General features: G+C 33.8%; 1 protein-coding gene across 1 annotated transcript in view; it reads right to left on the reverse strand.

The window, feature by feature from the left end:
- LOC146747378 (uncharacterized) overlaps positions 1-14964 on the reverse strand; it is a 58747-nt gene extending 43783 nt beyond the window's left edge. Inside the window, exons 1-7 of the mRNA XM_085498408.1 lie at positions 14676-14964; positions 12936-13057; positions 10863-11032; positions 10349-10587; positions 9763-9868; positions 9281-9531; positions 8808-8975 (exon numbers count right to left, since the gene is read on the reverse strand). Coding sequence (XP_085354534.1) covers positions 8808-8975; positions 9281-9531; positions 9763-9868; positions 10349-10587; positions 10863-11032; positions 12936-13057; positions 14676-14912 — 1293 coding nt within the window. The 5' untranslated portion in view covers positions 14913-14964. The remainder of the gene's footprint in view (positions 1-8807; positions 8976-9280; positions 9532-9762; positions 9869-10348; positions 10588-10862; positions 11033-12935; positions 13058-14675) is intronic.
- Positions 14965-19918: the final 4954 nt, after the last annotated feature.

Genomic DNA, 19918 nt, shown 5'->3' on the forward strand with positions numbered 1-19918 from the left:
TGTTTAACATAGATATGGAGTTTATGCAATCCCATTCCGGTAAGTGTTCTAGAAATAGTAGTAAGTAATGAAAAACCTACATTATGTATTCGAGTTATATATTATCATAGACGTGTTGAATGTGTACAAGCACTAAATATCTTGTTTTATGCAAATAACGATGATTATATTTTGTTTTGTCTGGGCCACATTCAAATATCCCAAGGTAAACAAGGCATGTTCTCCCAAATGTGACGTATATAAGTAATCATATATTGCTGTGATTGATTTATGATAGTGTATTATTATGAGGCCATCATGAATATCCAAGCTGTGCAAGTATTCAAATTGTTCACGAAGATACATTGTACATTCAATCATAATCTATTTAATGATACATCGTGTATTGGTCTTGTATACTATAACCAATGTAAACTATATCTGGTGTAACTAATATTATTTCAACAGCATCTATGTCCAAATATTAACAGCATCTATGTTTGTTATACAAGAAGGGTGCTATGCTAGATGCTACATATCTTTTTATCATTGACAGACGTGTATTTTTTCATCAAGATGTAGATAACCAAACTGGTTTGTAATGTAATTCACTTTCTCTGAACTCACTTAACCATTGCGAAACAAATATAGTACTATATAGTGTATATACACTATATACACTTAACCATTGCGAAACAAATATAGTACTATATAGTATTTGCTTTGTTAACCATTTGTAAAAATTTCCACTATGTCATGCGTAGATAGATTTCCTTTATGTGGTACGAGTCATTTATAATGTCATTTTAGAATTGATATACATACTTATGTTGCATCTGTATCTTGTAGTATTTTACAACACTGCCTGGTAATATTCGTATGATTCCCTAGTTTTGTTACGGGCGTTACTGCTGTGTGGTGGCTCATATAGCTATGTCTGTTCTATTAATGCAGAAGAACCTTCCTAAAATAAAAGAAATTGTAATATTTGAAAAAATAACAGTTAGTCACTGAACCCTGTACATTCTCATTCAAGCATGAGAAGAGACATATGCGACATGTTTGTGATCTAGCTTTGCACTCCCAGTGTTTTATTGTTTCACCAGTTGTCATTAATAAAAAAAATGAAAAAAGAAAAACTGCAGACCTTACATCATTTATGCCAAGTCTTACACATTCAAAAAACACTCAATTACATATGCAATTAAGTCATAAATTCACCAATGTGCATATTGGCATTAAGTAAGGTGTAGTAGACCAGTAACAGTAGTAGAAAAACAGGGAGTAGGGAGATAAGGAGGACATGGGCCATTGTTTCAATACACTTGCATAAACTCTACTTCTGAAAATTGAAAATGAACAAAGTACCGCAAAATACATTACAATGCACCATCTCAAAAAGCTCTCGCTATTAAATTAAATGTTCTACCCCAAGTAATATCGTGAGTGTCAATAATACTTGACTGTTGCCATATACTAATTAATTTGGCAATATTTCATCTTCTTATTCTACAATCCAATTTTCATATTTGAATCTGTTTCAAACCATTTTGTTTATTTTAGAAGCACAACAACACGTCGACTAGATTTGCCAATTCAAATTGAAATATTGCCAGCAATAATTAATAAATCTTGTTCAGTATATCCTTTATTCCCCGGCAACATATTCGATTGCTAGTTCTACATGATTGCATGAAAATATTTTAATACCAAGTTTTCATATTAAATTTTGATTGGAACCATACCACTAAAGCTACAGATTGTCCAAACAATGACACAACATCCAATCAAGATATTTTCCACCCACCACAAGATTGTATTCAAAATTGAAAAACAACGAAAGCAACAAATACCAGGCTGCATCCTGTAAAACAAACAAGATAGCATATTACATTCAGACATTGCAAACATAAATTCCTAGACCCCTCTCAACAATCTGTACAGCATTAATGGTTCCTGTGCTCATTTGAATGTATGTACAACATGATTAGCAAATATATACACACGACTCATCAATATTTTGACCAACCAATTATTTTATAAATTGTTGAGTGAGGGCGCCATTCACTAATGAAAGGGTCCTTTTGAAGAAATTAAACTTATTTAATATACAGGAAGTGAATATCAAGTTAAAACTTAGATTAATGAAACTTAGAAAGAACTTCCGTGTGCTGAATGTTTTTGGAGGTATGAAGTACGACTAAGAATACTGTGTTTACTACATAAGAAGCACATCTTCATTACGCATAAAAAGCATTATATTTATTAAATGCAAAATATAAAAATATGTCTTATTTTGATCGTATACTTGTCCGTGCTTCCAGTACAGCAAATAACTATGGTGGTTTCAAATAGTTATAGTTTAACAATTATAATTATTCAATGAAATAATGACAAAATATGATGACTTAATATTTTGTTCATATAATTTGCACGACAACAAAGTTAAAGCACTGGATGCATTTTCCTACCTGTAACAGTACTTAGTACGCTACAGTTATTCTTAGTAAAAACACACATAAACTAATAACAATTAAATTAGCGAGATGGGTTCGATGATGTTTTTGAATGTAGCATTCTCTATATATTGTTTCTTTCAGAACCGTGATTTAGAATACATTTCGAAAGCTTGAACTTAGAAGGACAAATTTGCAAAAAGTAGACAGTCATTGTTTATATAATTACCACTTTATCAAAAAATGACGAACCTTGTTAAATTGACTGAATCCGTGATTGCATTTCTAAGATGAAATTTACCTAAGGCATTGCCGTAATCGAGTCCATCGAAATGTTTCCGATAATGAAAAGCCCTTTTCTTGCAGGTTGTTTTCTTTGTTGTCCCCTAGTTATTTCTGACTTGGCACAATTATTAATAATGAACACAATGTAGTCTTGCTGTATTATTATAAACGTACAATAATAATGTCAAGGTAATTAATCACTGATATCACAGAACTATTTAATTGTGAGCGTGAAAATTGAAGAAAACAACTGTCATTTTGAGTCCCGTACTGCTAGAGCGTACGGAAGGCTGGCTTCTAGAGTTATGCACAACGAGGAGTAAAACACTAACAAACATTACTGACACATTGTACACGCTGACTGTTTGCAAACAAGCTAATCCCTCATGTGTCACTGATAAGACATCTTATAAATCTATATCATTACAAGTTGATGGATAAGTATCGCTCAGTTACGGTTTTCTGTGGATAGCTGTACAAGAGAAAACATAAATATAGTTCACAGAATGCAATTAACAAATATTTACGTCCATGTCAAATCAACTACTTCGTATTTAGTTTGCCTACGCTGAATCCAAGTTAAAATTTGATGTACAGATTAGTGCTATCGTTTTAAACTAAATTACACATTATCCTTTTTTTGCAGTTATGGTGGCGTAAAGGTAAGTTAATGCATTATACCACAACATAATTTCCAGCCTTTAGGCGGTTGGTCGCACATTATTTTTATGTTCTACACCGTTGCGTTAGTAAAATGGTGTTATTAAACTCGAATAATGAATAGTATAATGACACGAAATAAAAGCTAATTGCAATAAGGTTACGACCGCGTTTCTCTCACGAAATGTTGAGTGATGATCATGATGGCAATGGACGTTAGAAGAATACGCATTGCTTGCGAATGGGAGAATATCACCTGTTATATAGAATAATAAACAACATAATATAAACCATCCCAAAGATACACATTATGGAAATATCCAAGAAAAGGTAGCCATAGTTATTTGTGTTAGCATTTTAAACACAAAATTTGAACAGCGTCTCATGGAAATTTCGATCTTTTGAAAAACATGATGATGAGCCATGGTCTAAATTCATCGTTTTATCGAGTTTAAAAAAAACAAGAAGAAAATAAAAATTCCCCATCAGAACTGTTGATTACTGGAAAGCACATATGTACCCTGTGTCATCAAAATTTGATCAGTGGTACTGGATCAGTGGAAATCCATGGAGCACCTATAAATAGGTTATTTTTTTGCAAATTAGGTAATTAGTAAGCTCAAACATGTAATTTATCTCTAATCATCTACATGTGCAAGTATTGGTGAAAAAGTTAAATCTTGTCTAATTAATATGCAATTTGTGTAATTAGCATGCATAGATTTTCTGACAAAAACAAATTTGGTATTTGTAATATGTAAAAAAGTTTCATTTGAATCTTTTTAATATTTCATTAGAAAAATATGTAAATGCTTACAATTTGTATACAGATTTGGTTATTAATAGTCATATATTTCAATTAAAAACATGTCAGCTCTCTTTATTTTTCCAGAGCATCTATGTACCTAGTTCCACTGAAACCTGTTTAATAGTACATGAGAAACAAGTTAAAATGTTTAAATTTGAGTTATTAGTATTCACTGAATTTAACACTAAAAAGGTTTGAGCATTTTCTCAGAGCATCTGTCAAACAAACAGGGTCGGAGACCAACCACTCAAGTGTTTGTGAACACTCATTATGTGTCAGAGAGCTACTGATAACACATCCTAACTTTATGGATTACATGACATGGCGAAAGAGTGCAAGATCCCCAAAAGAAGACGGGCAGTGGTTAATTCAGTTAAGGCCACGAAACAATCAAGCAGTCGGCAACGTTAACCCAAGACTCGAGCACTCACAGCGCAATCAGGTGTACTATAGACGCTCCCAAAGCTTTGATTAGTTTTGGAAAATTGTATCGATTGTTCAGGGCTCAGACTACAATAGCATAGACCACAGTCCCGTGAAAGAGGGACTGTGCATGGACGTACTAACACGACTATGACTATAGAGACTAGTCTGATTTCAGAGTGAGAACAACAACATTCATACTTCTCAGGATTTTGCAAAACTTACAGCCGGATGTGTGTGTGAGATAAGAACTTCTAGTATGTTGGACCTTTCCTGCCGTAGTAGACGGCGAGAAATATTGCGAATATCATGAATCTTGAAGGTCATATTTTCTCATTAGTGTTTTTGACTGAACCCCATTTCCTAATAATTGTTTGCGCTCACTCGAACAAAAGGGATTCAAATATCAAAAAAATGAGTGGTGGTGATTAAACATTGCATTGTCCTGAGTAAATTTTAGAAACTTGTAGGTACACAGATTAAACCTGCCTTGTTGATTTTGACAAACACTACTGAGGCTACCTTGCTTCCGTTCAGAAAATCCACATTTTAACCAACTTACATGACATTCTATGTCATGTTTACTTTATATGAAAGTTTTTAGTGCATTTCATCAATTAATAAATAAATGTGAAAATCGTAATTTTCAACAAAAATAATAGTCTCGCTACCATAAAAGTAAATACATTGAATTTGCTGAATGTCAATAATCTATATATCTAAAATGTTACAATTCTTCCAAAATGTTTAGCTATAAATGCACCTTAAATTAAAAACTGTGAGCATATTTAGATATTAATGATTTATTAAGTTTTGAATATAGTTTTATAACAGGGAGGGACTCAACCGTGTACAACAATCTACTTCTTGGTGAAATTTAAAATGTTTTTATATATGATTAAGTCGCTTAGTTATACTCTGTAAAGCTAGGTGTTTCAAAATATGACACATTTTTGAACCCACTTTAAAATCACTTTAAGTGTTTTATAATTAAACACAATATATGTGTTCTTAAAATCGCAAATGAGGTATTTACAACATTAATCTCTTAAAATAAAACATTTAAAGTGTTTATAAGCTTGTCTCCACGTAAAGTAAAGTGTTTATTATCAGCGTAATTGCGAGATATGTATATTCTGAAAACACATGCATGTTTTTACACAATATATAAAATGTTTACATTAGAAACACGTATTGAAAAGCGTTCTCATCAGAAACATGTATTCAAAATGCTTATTATCACAACACTTTAAAAAGTGATTTTACTAGACACACATTTTGAAAAGTGTTTTCAAATTCATAATGTCAGAACACTTTTGAAATTGCCTTAAGTAGACACACATATAGTAAAGTGTTTATGATCACGACAGGTAGAAAAGTGTCTAAACAGTGACATATTCTACTATCATAACAGTCTGAAAAGTTTGTTCACTAGACACACATTCTGATAAACATATAGAAAAAGTGTTTAACATCGGAACACTTTGAAAAGTCCGTTCACGCAAAACACAAACTGAATAGTGTGTGTAACAGAGACACATTTTAAAACGCATTTACACAGATAACATGGTAACAAGCATTACAATTATCATTTTGGAAAACAAAATATATATCAAATACGGCGTTTTATGAATTTTGCACTACTGTGCGGCAAACATAACATACAATAAAAAAATCACATATTCGAGTAAGTATTTAATTCTAAATATAAACATTAATAAGGTAAGTTCGACTATAACATTTAAAAAGACAGACATATATAGTACTTGTAAAAAATATTATCAATCGCAAGAAGAAGGGCCATCAACTTATTCGCAACTGAATAAGTGTGTTTATGTAATTTAAACCTTTCATGAAACTGTAGATGTAATAATTGTAAAAATTGACACTTCAAAACAAATGAACATTGAAGTGAAACTGAATTGATACTATGTGTACATAATTATAGCTTATAGCCTTGTTGAACGTGGGAATGTATACACAATAGTGTAACAGTTGTGGCCTGATGTAGACTTGCTTCTTGTGTCAGTGCGTTACCATCCTGGCGCAATATGTATACGATGTTGCTCTCTGGAGTCAAGAAATAAATTTTACAATTTACATGGTCAGACGATGATATATGGAGGATTTACGAGTGTAGTCAAGATTTGAACCGAACAACAGTGGCTATGGAGTACTTTGTCTCATGCAGTATTTATTCTGCAGTACAACTCATCAAGAAACAGTAAGTATTGTTGCTTAGTAATATAGACTGCCGATCTAACATATCTGGCCGGTATTGTGAGGGCGCTTACACTGATGACAAGTCTGATAGGATTTCCCGGTAGCACGACTTTCGCGTTCACCGCTCGTTTACGCAATTTATATTTAATTTTTTCAAGATTTTTTCAGACTACATGGAGGCCTATACTGGTCTTGGCTATTCAATTTAATGATATTTTGTTGTTATATGCTTTTTACAAAGTATTCAAATTGTATTTCCAGCAATGATCTATATCATGATTATGTGTTACGCGTATCATGTCACATATTTTGTTACTATCGAATGTTACCTGGTATCGCTGAACTCTATCAGCTTTCACATAAATCTAATACGGTATTGCTGGTACACATTTTTGTAAATTCAAAATTATGTTACATGTTTATGAATTGAAGTGAATTATACTATGCGTAAATATTTTCTTTCCATATTAGGAATCAATTTTAAACACTTATTATCTAGTAGGAACTGTATTTGTCATGTATAATAACTACAATGACAGGCATACCATATTTGCCCAAGACCATTGTTGTAGTGTGGTGATTGAAAAGCAGGTAACGTAAACATTATTACAAATGCATGACATAACCGACATTTTGTTCCTATTTGTTCTCATTTTAGCAATTTATATACATAGGTGATATATATACAAAAGAATCACATTTAGTTTTGTAAGTTGGCATGAGTAATGTAATTAAAACAGATATTGTATTCCAAATTGTATTTGTTAGAAATTGTATATTCCTAACATTTTGAAAACTATAAAAAATTGTTATGACAATGATGATATTCTAATCTTGATATATTATGTTGCACAGCGTTCATGCTGTTGATGTCATCATTTATGTGGGCTCAACACTTTTATTCAAGAATGTCATGTCACAAAGTAAATAAACTGAACAAAAAAGGTGAACATATATGTTATACTGTAGCCTGAATGAATAGAAAATATAGGGATTTGCATATAATCCATTGTATATCTGCGTTATTATTTATTTATATTCAGTGTATTTTTTAGAAGTAACAATGAATCAATGAATATCATTTAGAGTACAGTTCACGAATTATCTGATATGTTATGTCTGGTATGGTTTAAATGTAACGTGGACAATGTGTGTCTTCATCCACAACTACTTGAAGAACAAATTCCAGGCGCTACGTATCTGTTCTGTACGCTATTTGTCAGACTTTAAATTGTTTCAGTGTTCCGACAATATGTAAATAACCACAATGCTGCCACCTTTCAGGAACATCTACGGGAGTCTGAAAATGACAGTCACAATAAAAAAACTTGCAAGTTATGAAAAATCAAACATTATAATGTTTAATAGTAAATCAACAATTAAAAATAGGCACATGGGCCTGTCACTCATCGGTGATTATAACTTTACCGTCTTGGGAAGTTAATTTTACCCCCAGGTGCAAATGTTTCTAAACTTTTTTGGGAGCAAGATGCTAGTAAAATAAGCAAATTTACAATAAACTTTGATTGTTTATGTTTTTATTAGCGCATTATTGCAATGTAACTATATATTTATGTTGATTTTGTTTTCACATTAACTTTACACACATTATCTATGATGTCAATCATACATTATTATGACCAATGCATTTGCTAAATTAGACTGTTCATGTTTTTTTCACACTGTCATCCAATTTTGTTTCGTCGTCACGACCGAGTGTCCAAGCGTCATGGTACAGTGTCGTTTCAGAGGCCTGGAAAGAACACTTTGCTAAAAACTGTAATTAGTGACTGACCAGATGTATAAATGCACATAGTTTGGTCAAAAGTCCAAGTATGTAAAACTCCCTTTTACACAAACGTTCCAGTGCGACCATGGATCCATAGAGAGAACATATAGGATTGTGGGTGTCAAGTGTTGCAATGCAGTGTACATGCGCGATGTCAAGTACAAATGGAACACCCGGTACTTACTTTTTCTAAATCCTTTATATTACTCATGAAATCTTTCCAAGATTGTACAGCATGAGATGGCATTCTGTGAACAAAACCATTTGGAATGGATCTTTCCAGGGCTTCAACATCTAATTTCATTAAACTTGGTACTACCCATTCTGGGGGGTCATCTATACATGGAGTACTCTAATATGAAAACATACACAGAAAGAACATTAGCTTTGCTAAATAAAGTTTAAAATTTTGTAACTGGGACTCATCTTGCAGTCACGCTAGTGCAAACCCTGAGCTTATCACAATCACACCTACACCTCCCAAACCTCCAATAATATGTGCCAACACATTTCTGTAGGTGTGACTGTGTTAAAATTAAAAAAAAATGCAGGTAACAGCACCTGGTGTTCTCGCCAGAAACAGGACACTGTGTAATCAATAAATTACTTATCAGTCTGATGGACTGAGGAGATAAAAATAAATTATTTCTAACTTACTTTGAAACATATTAGGCCTGGAACATCATCTTCACTAGTACACTGAGGTTCCCATGGGTCTGATGACCATAATCTATAATGCATGTATGTTTTCTGGTCAACTTTTCTGAATCGAAAGTTATGTGGCTTTGAATGTCCATTAAAATTACCATATAGATGTGGTATCAGCCATTCTTTTATATTTAGAAGTGGCCCCAATACCGCCACATTGATGGCAGGTGTATAGGCATTCTTGATAATACTTATCAAATCTGTAAATATACAATAATATTAGCATTACATGGATAACACACATTTACAGTCACAAATGAAACAGAAGAAGCAATCTGTTGGGATTTAACAAATAATTAAGACATTAGCAAACACTGTTCATTACAATCTAAATATGTAAAGTTTTTCAAAATGAATGTGTACCTAGATTTTACTATCAGTACATATGTTTTTGAATATTTTTATCTACATGTATTGCTTGCACAACGTACCTTCAACTGTATATGCATTATCTTTCCTGAGGCCTGTTGATATTTTAGAAAACATCTGATCAACATTTTCATGGGTATGACCAACCGGTAAAAAGTTGACATACACCTTCAGAAGAAAAACAGTAAATTGGAACTGTAACAATCATGTTTTATGTGCTGCATAGTTTTTATCTGATCTGATACAATTACAAATCTCAAAGATAAGTACAATACCAGAGATACTAGTAATTGAATTATGTGCTGTTCCTGTCTTGATAACTTAGAACCGCTTTCTAGGCTTCAAGCTAATGTAATATCAGCACTCTCCCAATATTCAGGAACTTACACGTTAAAATATTAACAACAGAAAAATAGTAATGTAACGGGGAGATCAAGCTATTTATTCAGAGTCCATGGTAAGTGCAAATCATAACCTACAATACTAAATATGCGAATAGGAAGTGAAGAAACATTGTATTTACCCATTTACTTCATCATAAAATATGAAAAAGATCAGGGTCCCTATAAAATATCACATGGTTTGTAGATGTTGTTCTACTGGTTGAAATAGAATATCTTTTCAGTAATAACTTGAATAAATACTTACCTCTTCAAATATATCTAGTTCCACTAATAATGACATGAAGCTGAGAACATAACGGTTTTTGTTTTCACGGAAACAGTTATCTAGTTGGAGATACAGTACTTTGGCAAGATGATTTTTGGCAGCAACTAGCACTTCTAACAGAACATTTAATGTTAAGTTGGAGTCATGTGGCACTTGATTAAAGTCAATATATACATATGGCAACTTCCCAGATGTCACACCTGTATGCACAATATTTCCTTGATGTTTGGGGTAAAAAAAACATTAAATGTTAGTACTAACATAGATATTCGCAAGATAAACTTGTAATGTAGTTCCTCTTACTCAATGGAAGTAGTATTTTAACTACTGTAAATATTGTACTCTACTCTTTAGTGAATGTTATGTCTCCACAAGTTATTTCAGTAAAATTTATAGTTCATCGAATGTTATGCAGGAGTACTGTAACTGATTATCTGTACAATTATATTTCCCAATCACAGCAGCTAAACAGTCAGTACAAAACAAACAATACCTGTAACATGTGACCTAAGTCTATGTAAATTAGAGGTTCCCTTGTCTTCTTTAATCAGATGTGGTAAATCAGTTTTATTTTGATCCATGCCATCTTGTATAATAGTCAGTATTTCGTCTGGCTCCTTCTCGGCTTTCTCTCTATGGTAATGGAATCGTTTACGCTCTTTTCTAGAAAGCATAAAGAGGATAAAGTAAGTGACTAACTTGAACTAAACCAACTCCACAATATGACAAAAAATGTGAATTAAAAAAACAACATCGATTCATAAAAATAAGTGCAGTCCCGATGATGCATTGTCAAACAGTCTGCCTTCTGCACATGCATACTTGCTAGACTCTCATAACATATTGAAGTTGTATTTTAATTTTTGTTAAAAACTAATCATTTTTTCTTTTCAAAAACATATGTATATATATTTTACTATACTTCATACAGTACAACGCGTGAAAACAGTAAATTTTAAAAAAGAGTTCTCGGCTACTTAGGGAGTCCCAAATAAACATGGTAAATCCAGACGACTACATACAGCCAAAACAAAGTCAGCTTGGACTTTCAGTTGTGGGACACGACAAAATAAACGCTGCCGATGATACATTTCGAGAATAAACGCAATCAAAGGCGCCGACCACGCACGTTGGAAATAAATAATAATTTTATTCAACACGAAAATCCACTACAGAGAATAATTTTATGGTTGTAAAACAAATAACAGAAATAACACTTCACGCAACTAATATCACAAATAACACAGTTTATTTTTCAAATTTTGACAAATTTCACTTTTTAATTTTTTATGGCATTGTATGAACATCTGTATTCTGTAAAAATTTGAAATTAAAATTATTAGTGGAACTCTGTTAAATTTGCATCAAAAAATTAATAAGTGAATGCATGTGGCAGTGTTGTTGTTTTAATTGGCTCATTTGCATAAATAGACATAACCGGTTGCCTATCTACAGTTGACTGACAGGGCATATGCAAATTACTGATCAGGGGTCAAACTCATCTAATACCATAAGCTAATGTTATTGTTTAGGACAAAGCAAAATTGAAGTACAGTTCACTCCAAGAGAACACGTTGCGACATGAAGTAACACCTGCCTTTTCACTCTGCAAACGCACACACAAGCACTATTTCCGTATATTGAATACGTTGGCAAAGAAAAAATACCAAAAGGAACAAGTTTAAATCATGTTTGTATTAACACAACACGAAAGCAGTTTCACAGTGAATACGAGTAATTACATTACGTGAGCATGATTACTAAAAACTGTGGCGTGATTGAAGGAGGCTGATGTTCTATTTATTTCCAATACATGTGGTTGGCGACTTTGATTGCGTTTATTTTTTAAATGTATCATAGGCTGAGTTTGTTTTGTTCTGTCTTGCAACTGAAAGTCCAAGCTAACTTTGTTTTGGCTGTAATGTGCTTTTGCCAAGTTTTTTCTGTCTTACCACACCATTTTTTGTTAGTTAATGCTTTAAATGTGCAACCAGACTCCCCAGGCCAATGTTAGTGAGCTACTCACTGTTGCATCTTGGGATTTAATTTGAACTAAGTCAAATAACTTAGCCATTTTTCAGGCAAAACCCACAGATGATTTCCTGGATTTCTCACAAATTGTGCACATGTTGGATTTAAGTTAAGGGTCAAATTAACCTACATAAGTTTACAAAAAGGTTTCAACTAAATATAAAACATAATAAGCCACAAAAAAAATCACCAAAAATTCAACGTCTGTCATAACATTGAAAATAAAGTTTTTATTTATGCGACAACCACTATGCTACCAGTGACTGGTAATTCTTTGATCCTGATCTGTGTGATTGACATGCCTATTGTCTGTACATGTGCGACTAATTTCTCTAAAAGGTGTAGTCTTTAATGTATAGGGTGAACATTTTAAGCGATAACATTTTGAATACCTACAAAGCGAATGTGAAAGCAACTGCTTCAAAGAAGAAGTCAGAAAATTAGAAATAAACAAATCCTCATCTTTATTGTTTTTTACCTACCATACCTTTATACAAATCTACCAATCCAGCAATAAAGGAATACAAATACTTACTCAACTTGATGGTTATGTAGAATTACCAATGCTCTAATTCTGTTTCTCTCCACAGCTGACTTTGCCTTCTGATACTGTTCATCTAATTGTACACATGTGCTACACGCTACAAACTCATTACCCTACACAAAGAAAAATCAATGCATATAACAAATCAAATTACCGGTACCAATTAAGAAAATATGTAATTTAACTCTGGAAAAATATCATGTATAAATTTATTATGTATAATTTATGTACATATTAAGGTGAACCACTTGAAGAAACGGGTCCAACTACATGTACAAAACTGTGTTAATGTGTTTTTATGGTGAATAAAAAAAATAAACATGTACGTACAGGGTGACAAATAGCTACCCACATACACACACATTCTCACTGAATAACGTAAAAATGACTAATTTCCACTGGGTTTTGGAAAATTTACCAGTCTGGTAAAATTTGTGGTTTGTTCAGTTAAACATTAAAGAATTCTTCACACAGTTTTATTTAATTAAGGTATAGATGCAGGCTCTATTATTATCCAAACAGTCTTGGCTATAGACTGTTAAAATTTTACATCAATGTGAATAGTGGAACATACTCAAAAAAAACAATTTTAAAATATAGAAAACAGGTACAAACATTCTCTCTTTTGAATGCTTAGCAAGATTTAGCAAGGCTGTACATAAATAATAAAAAAGAAACATGGCGAAAGAAAAAGTAATGACAGGATCTTCATATTATGTATTATTTAACTTTTTACAAAACAATAATAGGTTTAAACACAGTCCCTCTGGTTTAAGTTTGGAACTGTTACAGCCATTTTAATTATGAGCATGAACAAACTTCTTACTGAGCGAATGTTTATGCAGATTAGCCATTATCTCTACTTGTGTTTTTCAGTTTACCATGGAAGTTCAAATATAAATACATGTAGCTCTCACAATTCTTGTTTATTCCAAGTGAAACCTTAACACAACGTTTATTAGTTCAGGTGTATAGATAGTATGTTTTGTTTTCATATTACAAAGTTGTCAAGCAGGATGTGTGCCGTATATGTTCAATCCCGGTCAGTATTTCACACTTCGAATGTCATTGTCCGATAATACAAAGCTTTTAAAAATAAGCCCAGACGTCCTTTTGTTTGTAAATACATCGTCGAATAGTGTGTCAATTTTGCAATCAGTCAAATGTAGCAGGCAAAATTAACCAACATCGAATGAAAGGCTATGAAAAAAAATCTCAGATAACCAACTCTAAGAAAACCATTTGGATTGGTTGTATGGGGCACCGCCAGCTGGCATCGCTGTCGCTGGGTGCATATGATAGAGGGAAGTTGTGCAACCAAATTTGCCAAGTTCGCAGTTTTTCGCCGATAACAAAATAACTAAGGCAAAAACTCACGGTTTTCAGCATTTTTGTAATAAAGACATTATTCTCTATTAATAATCCGCCCAAAACAGTAAAATTTATATTAATTCTTGTGTTTTTTCGACGTTTTTCGAAAAACCTGCGATTAGGCTGCGAAAGTAAACAATCCGGAGGGGGTGAAACGGAAGAGCATTACCAGGCGACGGACGCTGGGCTCTTTGGCAACGACCGCAAACGTATCGTGTCCAGTCATTGGTTAGTCACATAGAGGTCAAAATACGCGTTCTATTTTTACGCATTAAATTTGGCTCTTCTCTCTATCATATACACCCAGCGATACCGATACCAGCTGACTGTGGAACATAAATACCCAAAGATAATAAATACCTTGCCAATGGTGAATTCTGACAAATGTGTTGTCCACATCCTGCAGAAATAATCATAGCAAATGGTGTCTTGTCTGCAAAAACCTCTCTGCTCGAATTCATTGATCATTCTTTCATACACCATAATTTTTGTCCAGGAACATGGTAAAACAACTTTGGTGTTGTGTGGCATGTAGTCGCCCATTCTCTCAAAATAAAAGCGCATCCATGCAATTGATGTTGAAGTTTTGTCACGCATGCCACCCCTGTATAAATTGCCGTGCTTCACAGTAATAATATCTCGGCGGAACAGCTTTTGGCACTCTCTGAATCTGTAGCGTGAGACATTGAACACCATGCACCAACAAAAAATACATACATCCTTTCCATAAATTCGCAAATTAGTTTCTGCATAAACTTTGCCTTTGATGTATCTTTTGAATGACGAATCTCGAATGACCTTCAAAATGAATTGTTTTTGCTTAGACTCGTTTAAATTTTTCATTTCCCGCTCGCACTGAAGCACGTCGTTCACGGTTAGATCTCGAATACAATAGTCATTGCAACATGTCTCACATAACACATCAACTGGGTTACGTATTGGCTGACTTAGTCGACGGCGCTTCGTGCTATAAGTTTTGTTTGGCGTAGAACTTGCTGCTGGTTCGGTCTGCGGGGAGTTGACAGCAACACCGCGTTCGCTGAAAGAGTCAATGCTCCTGCTACTGGTGCTTTCATCGAACTGTGTTCTTATACTTGTATCAGAAATAGAACTATCAAATACAGTGTGTATGGATGAGCGAGTATTCTCACCTTCAAGTGAATCGTCGAACAAAGTAACCACACTGTTAAAAGATTCGTCGAATAATGTTGTAAACGAACACTCGTGGACACTCTCCATGATTCGACCATTCATAGTATTATTGGTGGTGTAAATTAACAATGACACGGGACACACATCAACTATAAAATCGTTGTAACTTTATAATCGGTATATTGGGAGAAAAACACCTACACACCAATTTTCCGGTCTACCGATTGCGCGTGTCATGTCAAGCGCCTAACTGGGCGAAAAGATTTTCACGAGGGGTTTTTATGTAGAATGTATAAAAATAGGTCAGGTAATTCTGACATGCAATGGGTCATGGATAAATATTTTCAGTGTTTCATTATATATTTATTAATACAAACATACCGATCACAACTGAATGACCACAAATCACATAATATGATACAACTTTTAACAAAACATCCCCCACACCAGTAAGTGAAACTGTCTTGAAATGTTGGCTCCCAGAATCCTCTATGAAGATGAGCAATACTGCTGGTTTAATTCCCGAGATCAAGATCCTGTAATCACACCTTCACTTTTGAACTGTAATTCTACACAGCGGAACTCACAGCTTGGGTGATTACCTCTTTTGTTTTAAAATGATTAATACCAACCAGCTCTCAGTGTTGGAGTCAGTCAGTTGCTTATCGTGCTTCTTGGTGTTTACGCTCAAGCGCTCGTACATACGGAACGTTACCAAATTACGCAGTCAACAAACGTGTTTATTTTCAAAATGGGAAGAAGGAGTTGGTGGTTAGAAGAGGACGGACCTAAAATATACGTTTATGTGAATGAAGGAAAGAAGAAAGACAGGCTCACCGATAGAAAGACTGGCGTCCCTTATCCTCATGTTGAAAATGTTGAAGTTTATCCAAAGAAAACCGACGCTGTGAAGGTATTTGTTTCATTAATTTATTTGTCTGTTTTACTTTCACGATCATGATGCAGTTTACCCAATTCCTGTACCGAAATTTATCGATGCTGGCATTGCATTATGCCTCGTAATGTCAGCATCAATAAATATCGGCGTAGGAGCTGTGTTAACTGTATCGTGCTTTATGACTGCGTCGAACTTAAAACTGTGAATAACCCAGAAATTACAGTTACTAGTAGTACCCATTTTGTATGCATGAGTGTAGGATTCATTACTGAAAATATTATACTGGTCCCCTCAAAAGAGAATGGGAAACTAAACTACACGTATGTAAAAAAAAAAAAAAAATACTAGTAGTTGGATCACTATGTTTTCCCCGTCCTTGAGGCATAGTTTAATCCAAATCCAAACAAATACATTTCAGCCATGAAACTGTGGCAAAGACCCAAAAGTATACCCCTCAAAACCTATGCAAACTTTCTTTATTCTCTGTATTGCTTAGTCAAAATTATAACTGAAATATCAGATTTTGTGTTGCTGTTGTTGTATATCATAGATGGTTCAGATAAAAGAGAATTTTTTCTATAAGACAGACCGGAAATGGAAACAAGACAAAAACAAAAGATTTTTCAAGTTAGCATGGGGGAAATATTGTTGCTAAGTATTATCGTCAGGGAAAGCTATTGTTTAAGCTAGTCTGTGATTGGTTGCTGTGATGTAGGCTTGACTTGGGGAATTCCTGGTAACAGACGAAAATAACCATTTTGCTTTGAATTCATGGTTTTTGTACTTTGTCCAATGCATTGCATCGCACTATAACGTTTGCATCTGCCGAAATGTCGGTCATTGTTTTTTTTACATTTGCTGCGTACAAGTTTTATTTATGACAGTACCCGATGCCTGTCTCGTGTGAACTAGAATGATCCAGCATGGCTTTCGATTAAATATTTAGAACATCCTCTTTATGATAATCTCTTCTACACATCTCGTGAATAGTGCAGTTGGGTTTAGTTAATGGATCAAATTAACCACTTTTGTCAAGAGCTTTTAAGAAAATATAACAGGCAATATAACTTTAAAGTGTTCCAGTTGAAAGTTCACATTGGCTGAGCTGGAATGATGCATATAGTCGGTGGATCAGATGTTGTCATGGATTTTATGTAATATACTGTGGAATACTTTATTTTCACTGGAATTAATTTTCGCTGAAAAGGCTTTTTGGGCGTTTTTTATGGAATTTATTTTCACTGATTTTTGATGATATTCTATATTCGCTGGATTTTATTTTCACGGAATCATCCCTTCAGCGAAAATAGCGAAAATAAATTCCAAGCGAAAATAAAGTATTCTACAGTACCAGAATAATATTATAAAAGTTAGTATTACCAGTAGCTAATATATCAGCATGCAAACACATAATTTTTATTATTATAAATAAAAAAACAAACATTTTAATAAAACCTGTGGAAGTAATGTTGCATTTACATTGTATGTAGTGTTGTGTAACTTAATTGTGTCTTAATTACATATAAAAAAGTTTATAAACAATGAAAAAAATGCCTCTTAACATGTAACAAATTGAAATTAAATGTAGAGAGTTGTTTAATTTCACCTAGAGTACGGCTATAATAGTGTCAATATGTTCTTTTTTTTGCAGTTTTTTTTTCATTCAGATTCTGGATCTTCCATTACTTGCCCATATGTATTGGAACGTACATACTTTGAATGGAATAAGTCACAGTATAGCAAAAAGTTTAAAGAAACAAGTAATGTAAGAGAGTTTGTTTCTTTGTTCAGTGAAATGCTTTCTACAAATACTGAACGAAATACTGCTCCAGGAAATTCCAGTGACTCTTGTAGTGATGTTGAAGATATGTCTTTATCGAGTGACAGTGCTTCATGTAGTGAGAGCAGTGATAAGTCATTTGAGAAAGCGTGAGTATTGAATTATTTTCATACCACCATATTTATTCTGTTATCAGTCCCATTATCGTTTACCACGCCCTTTTGTGACGGCTACTCGGCCTTCCTACAAAAACCATGGTGAATATCATGCAGTTTTCCCATATGTACAAAATCCTGCAAACAACCAATCAAAAAGTCCCCTTCTAAATGAAGGGACCCAATCACAGAGAGTATTTCTTGTAAATGTTCTTGTTCATGATAGTTCAATGAAATGTTTCTGATGTGCTTTTTACCTTGCCTGTAGTATATATAGAAGGTAAGGTATGGTAGTGGAAAGATTTTGTCATTTTCCTAATCATTTTATAATTTATATATGTTACAAACAAACATGCAAGGATAACCAAATTTGATATTGGAGTACTGCAATGCATAATTAACCCTTTGCGCCCCAATGCGGCCATATACGGCCGCTTATTTCTGACCAAAAATAACCCAATCCGGCCGTAAAAGGCCACCCGTTAATGCGCTGTCAAAATCCCAATGCGGCCGTAAACGGCCGGTATTTCATAGATTGAAACAGAAGTTGATTCTGATCTCCCATGATCTTTGCATGAAAAAATAAATTGTTGATGAAAATAATTAGAAATACAGGTACGTTCAGACTGAAAATTATATACGAATTGTCCTCGTACTTTTCTTGTACAACGGGTTTTTCGGACGGTGTTTGTGAAGAGCTGTGACAATTTGCATAAATAAACAAACACAGCGGCATGTTTGGTGAAAGTTCATTTATTCTACCGCAGTTTTTATCCAAAATAAACGCATAATACATATAAAATTTATATTCATCTGAACTGGAAACATTATTTAAATAAATTACCTATATAAAATGTTGTTTTTCCTTGTTGGCGAGTTTTTAATGTCGAAAAATCAGACTGTCATCGCAATCAGTCTTGCGTGCCAGCAGAGGTCAACACGTGAAAATTGCCGTAGTCGCTGGTTCCGTAAAAAAGGCATCCCAGTTTCGTTGCTATTTTTCACTGCAAGTCCTTATTTCGCCTCTGTTGTATTTCCACTGGATATCCGTGTATTTTTTTCATTCACAGTGTTCAAATATCGCTTTAAAATGGGGGTTTTAAACGGGAATATCCAATGACCTCAATTACCGTTGGTTTGAATATTTAAACACAATCACTGTGTCGTTGCCCCGGTAATTCCCGCCCTACTGTTCCATATGTATATTCCTAATAAAGAATCCTGCCAAATAAGGAATACTTCTTCCGAAGATATGAATAAATTACACACTAATTTGACTGTGGCGGGAATATGCAAGGTTTTTCAGTGGTTGACAGACACGATCATTCAGTTGACCTCCACTGCGTATTTGCATTTGTTTGTAAACACAGCTGACTTGTAATCGAACGAATTAAATTCCTGTCGAGTATTTTTGGATTTTTTATGCAATTATTCACAACTATTTGTGTGATACGTTTAAAGTGTTAACTCAGTGATGAATTTCCAAACTGTGAGCGAACAGCAGACTACGGGCCCTAGTACCGGGATGCAACAACAACCGGCCGACTCGGAGCTGTCATCGCAAACTGATCGTGACGCAATTCTGAGATTTTTCGATGAGTCTGATTCAGACACTGAG

This window comes from Saccoglossus kowalevskii, chromosome 4 (genome assembly GCF_978046115.1).
Source record: "Saccoglossus kowalevskii chromosome 4, keSacKowa6.1, whole genome shotgun sequence".
Classification (NCBI taxonomy): domain Eukaryota; kingdom Metazoa; phylum Hemichordata; class Enteropneusta; family Harrimaniidae; genus Saccoglossus; species Saccoglossus kowalevskii.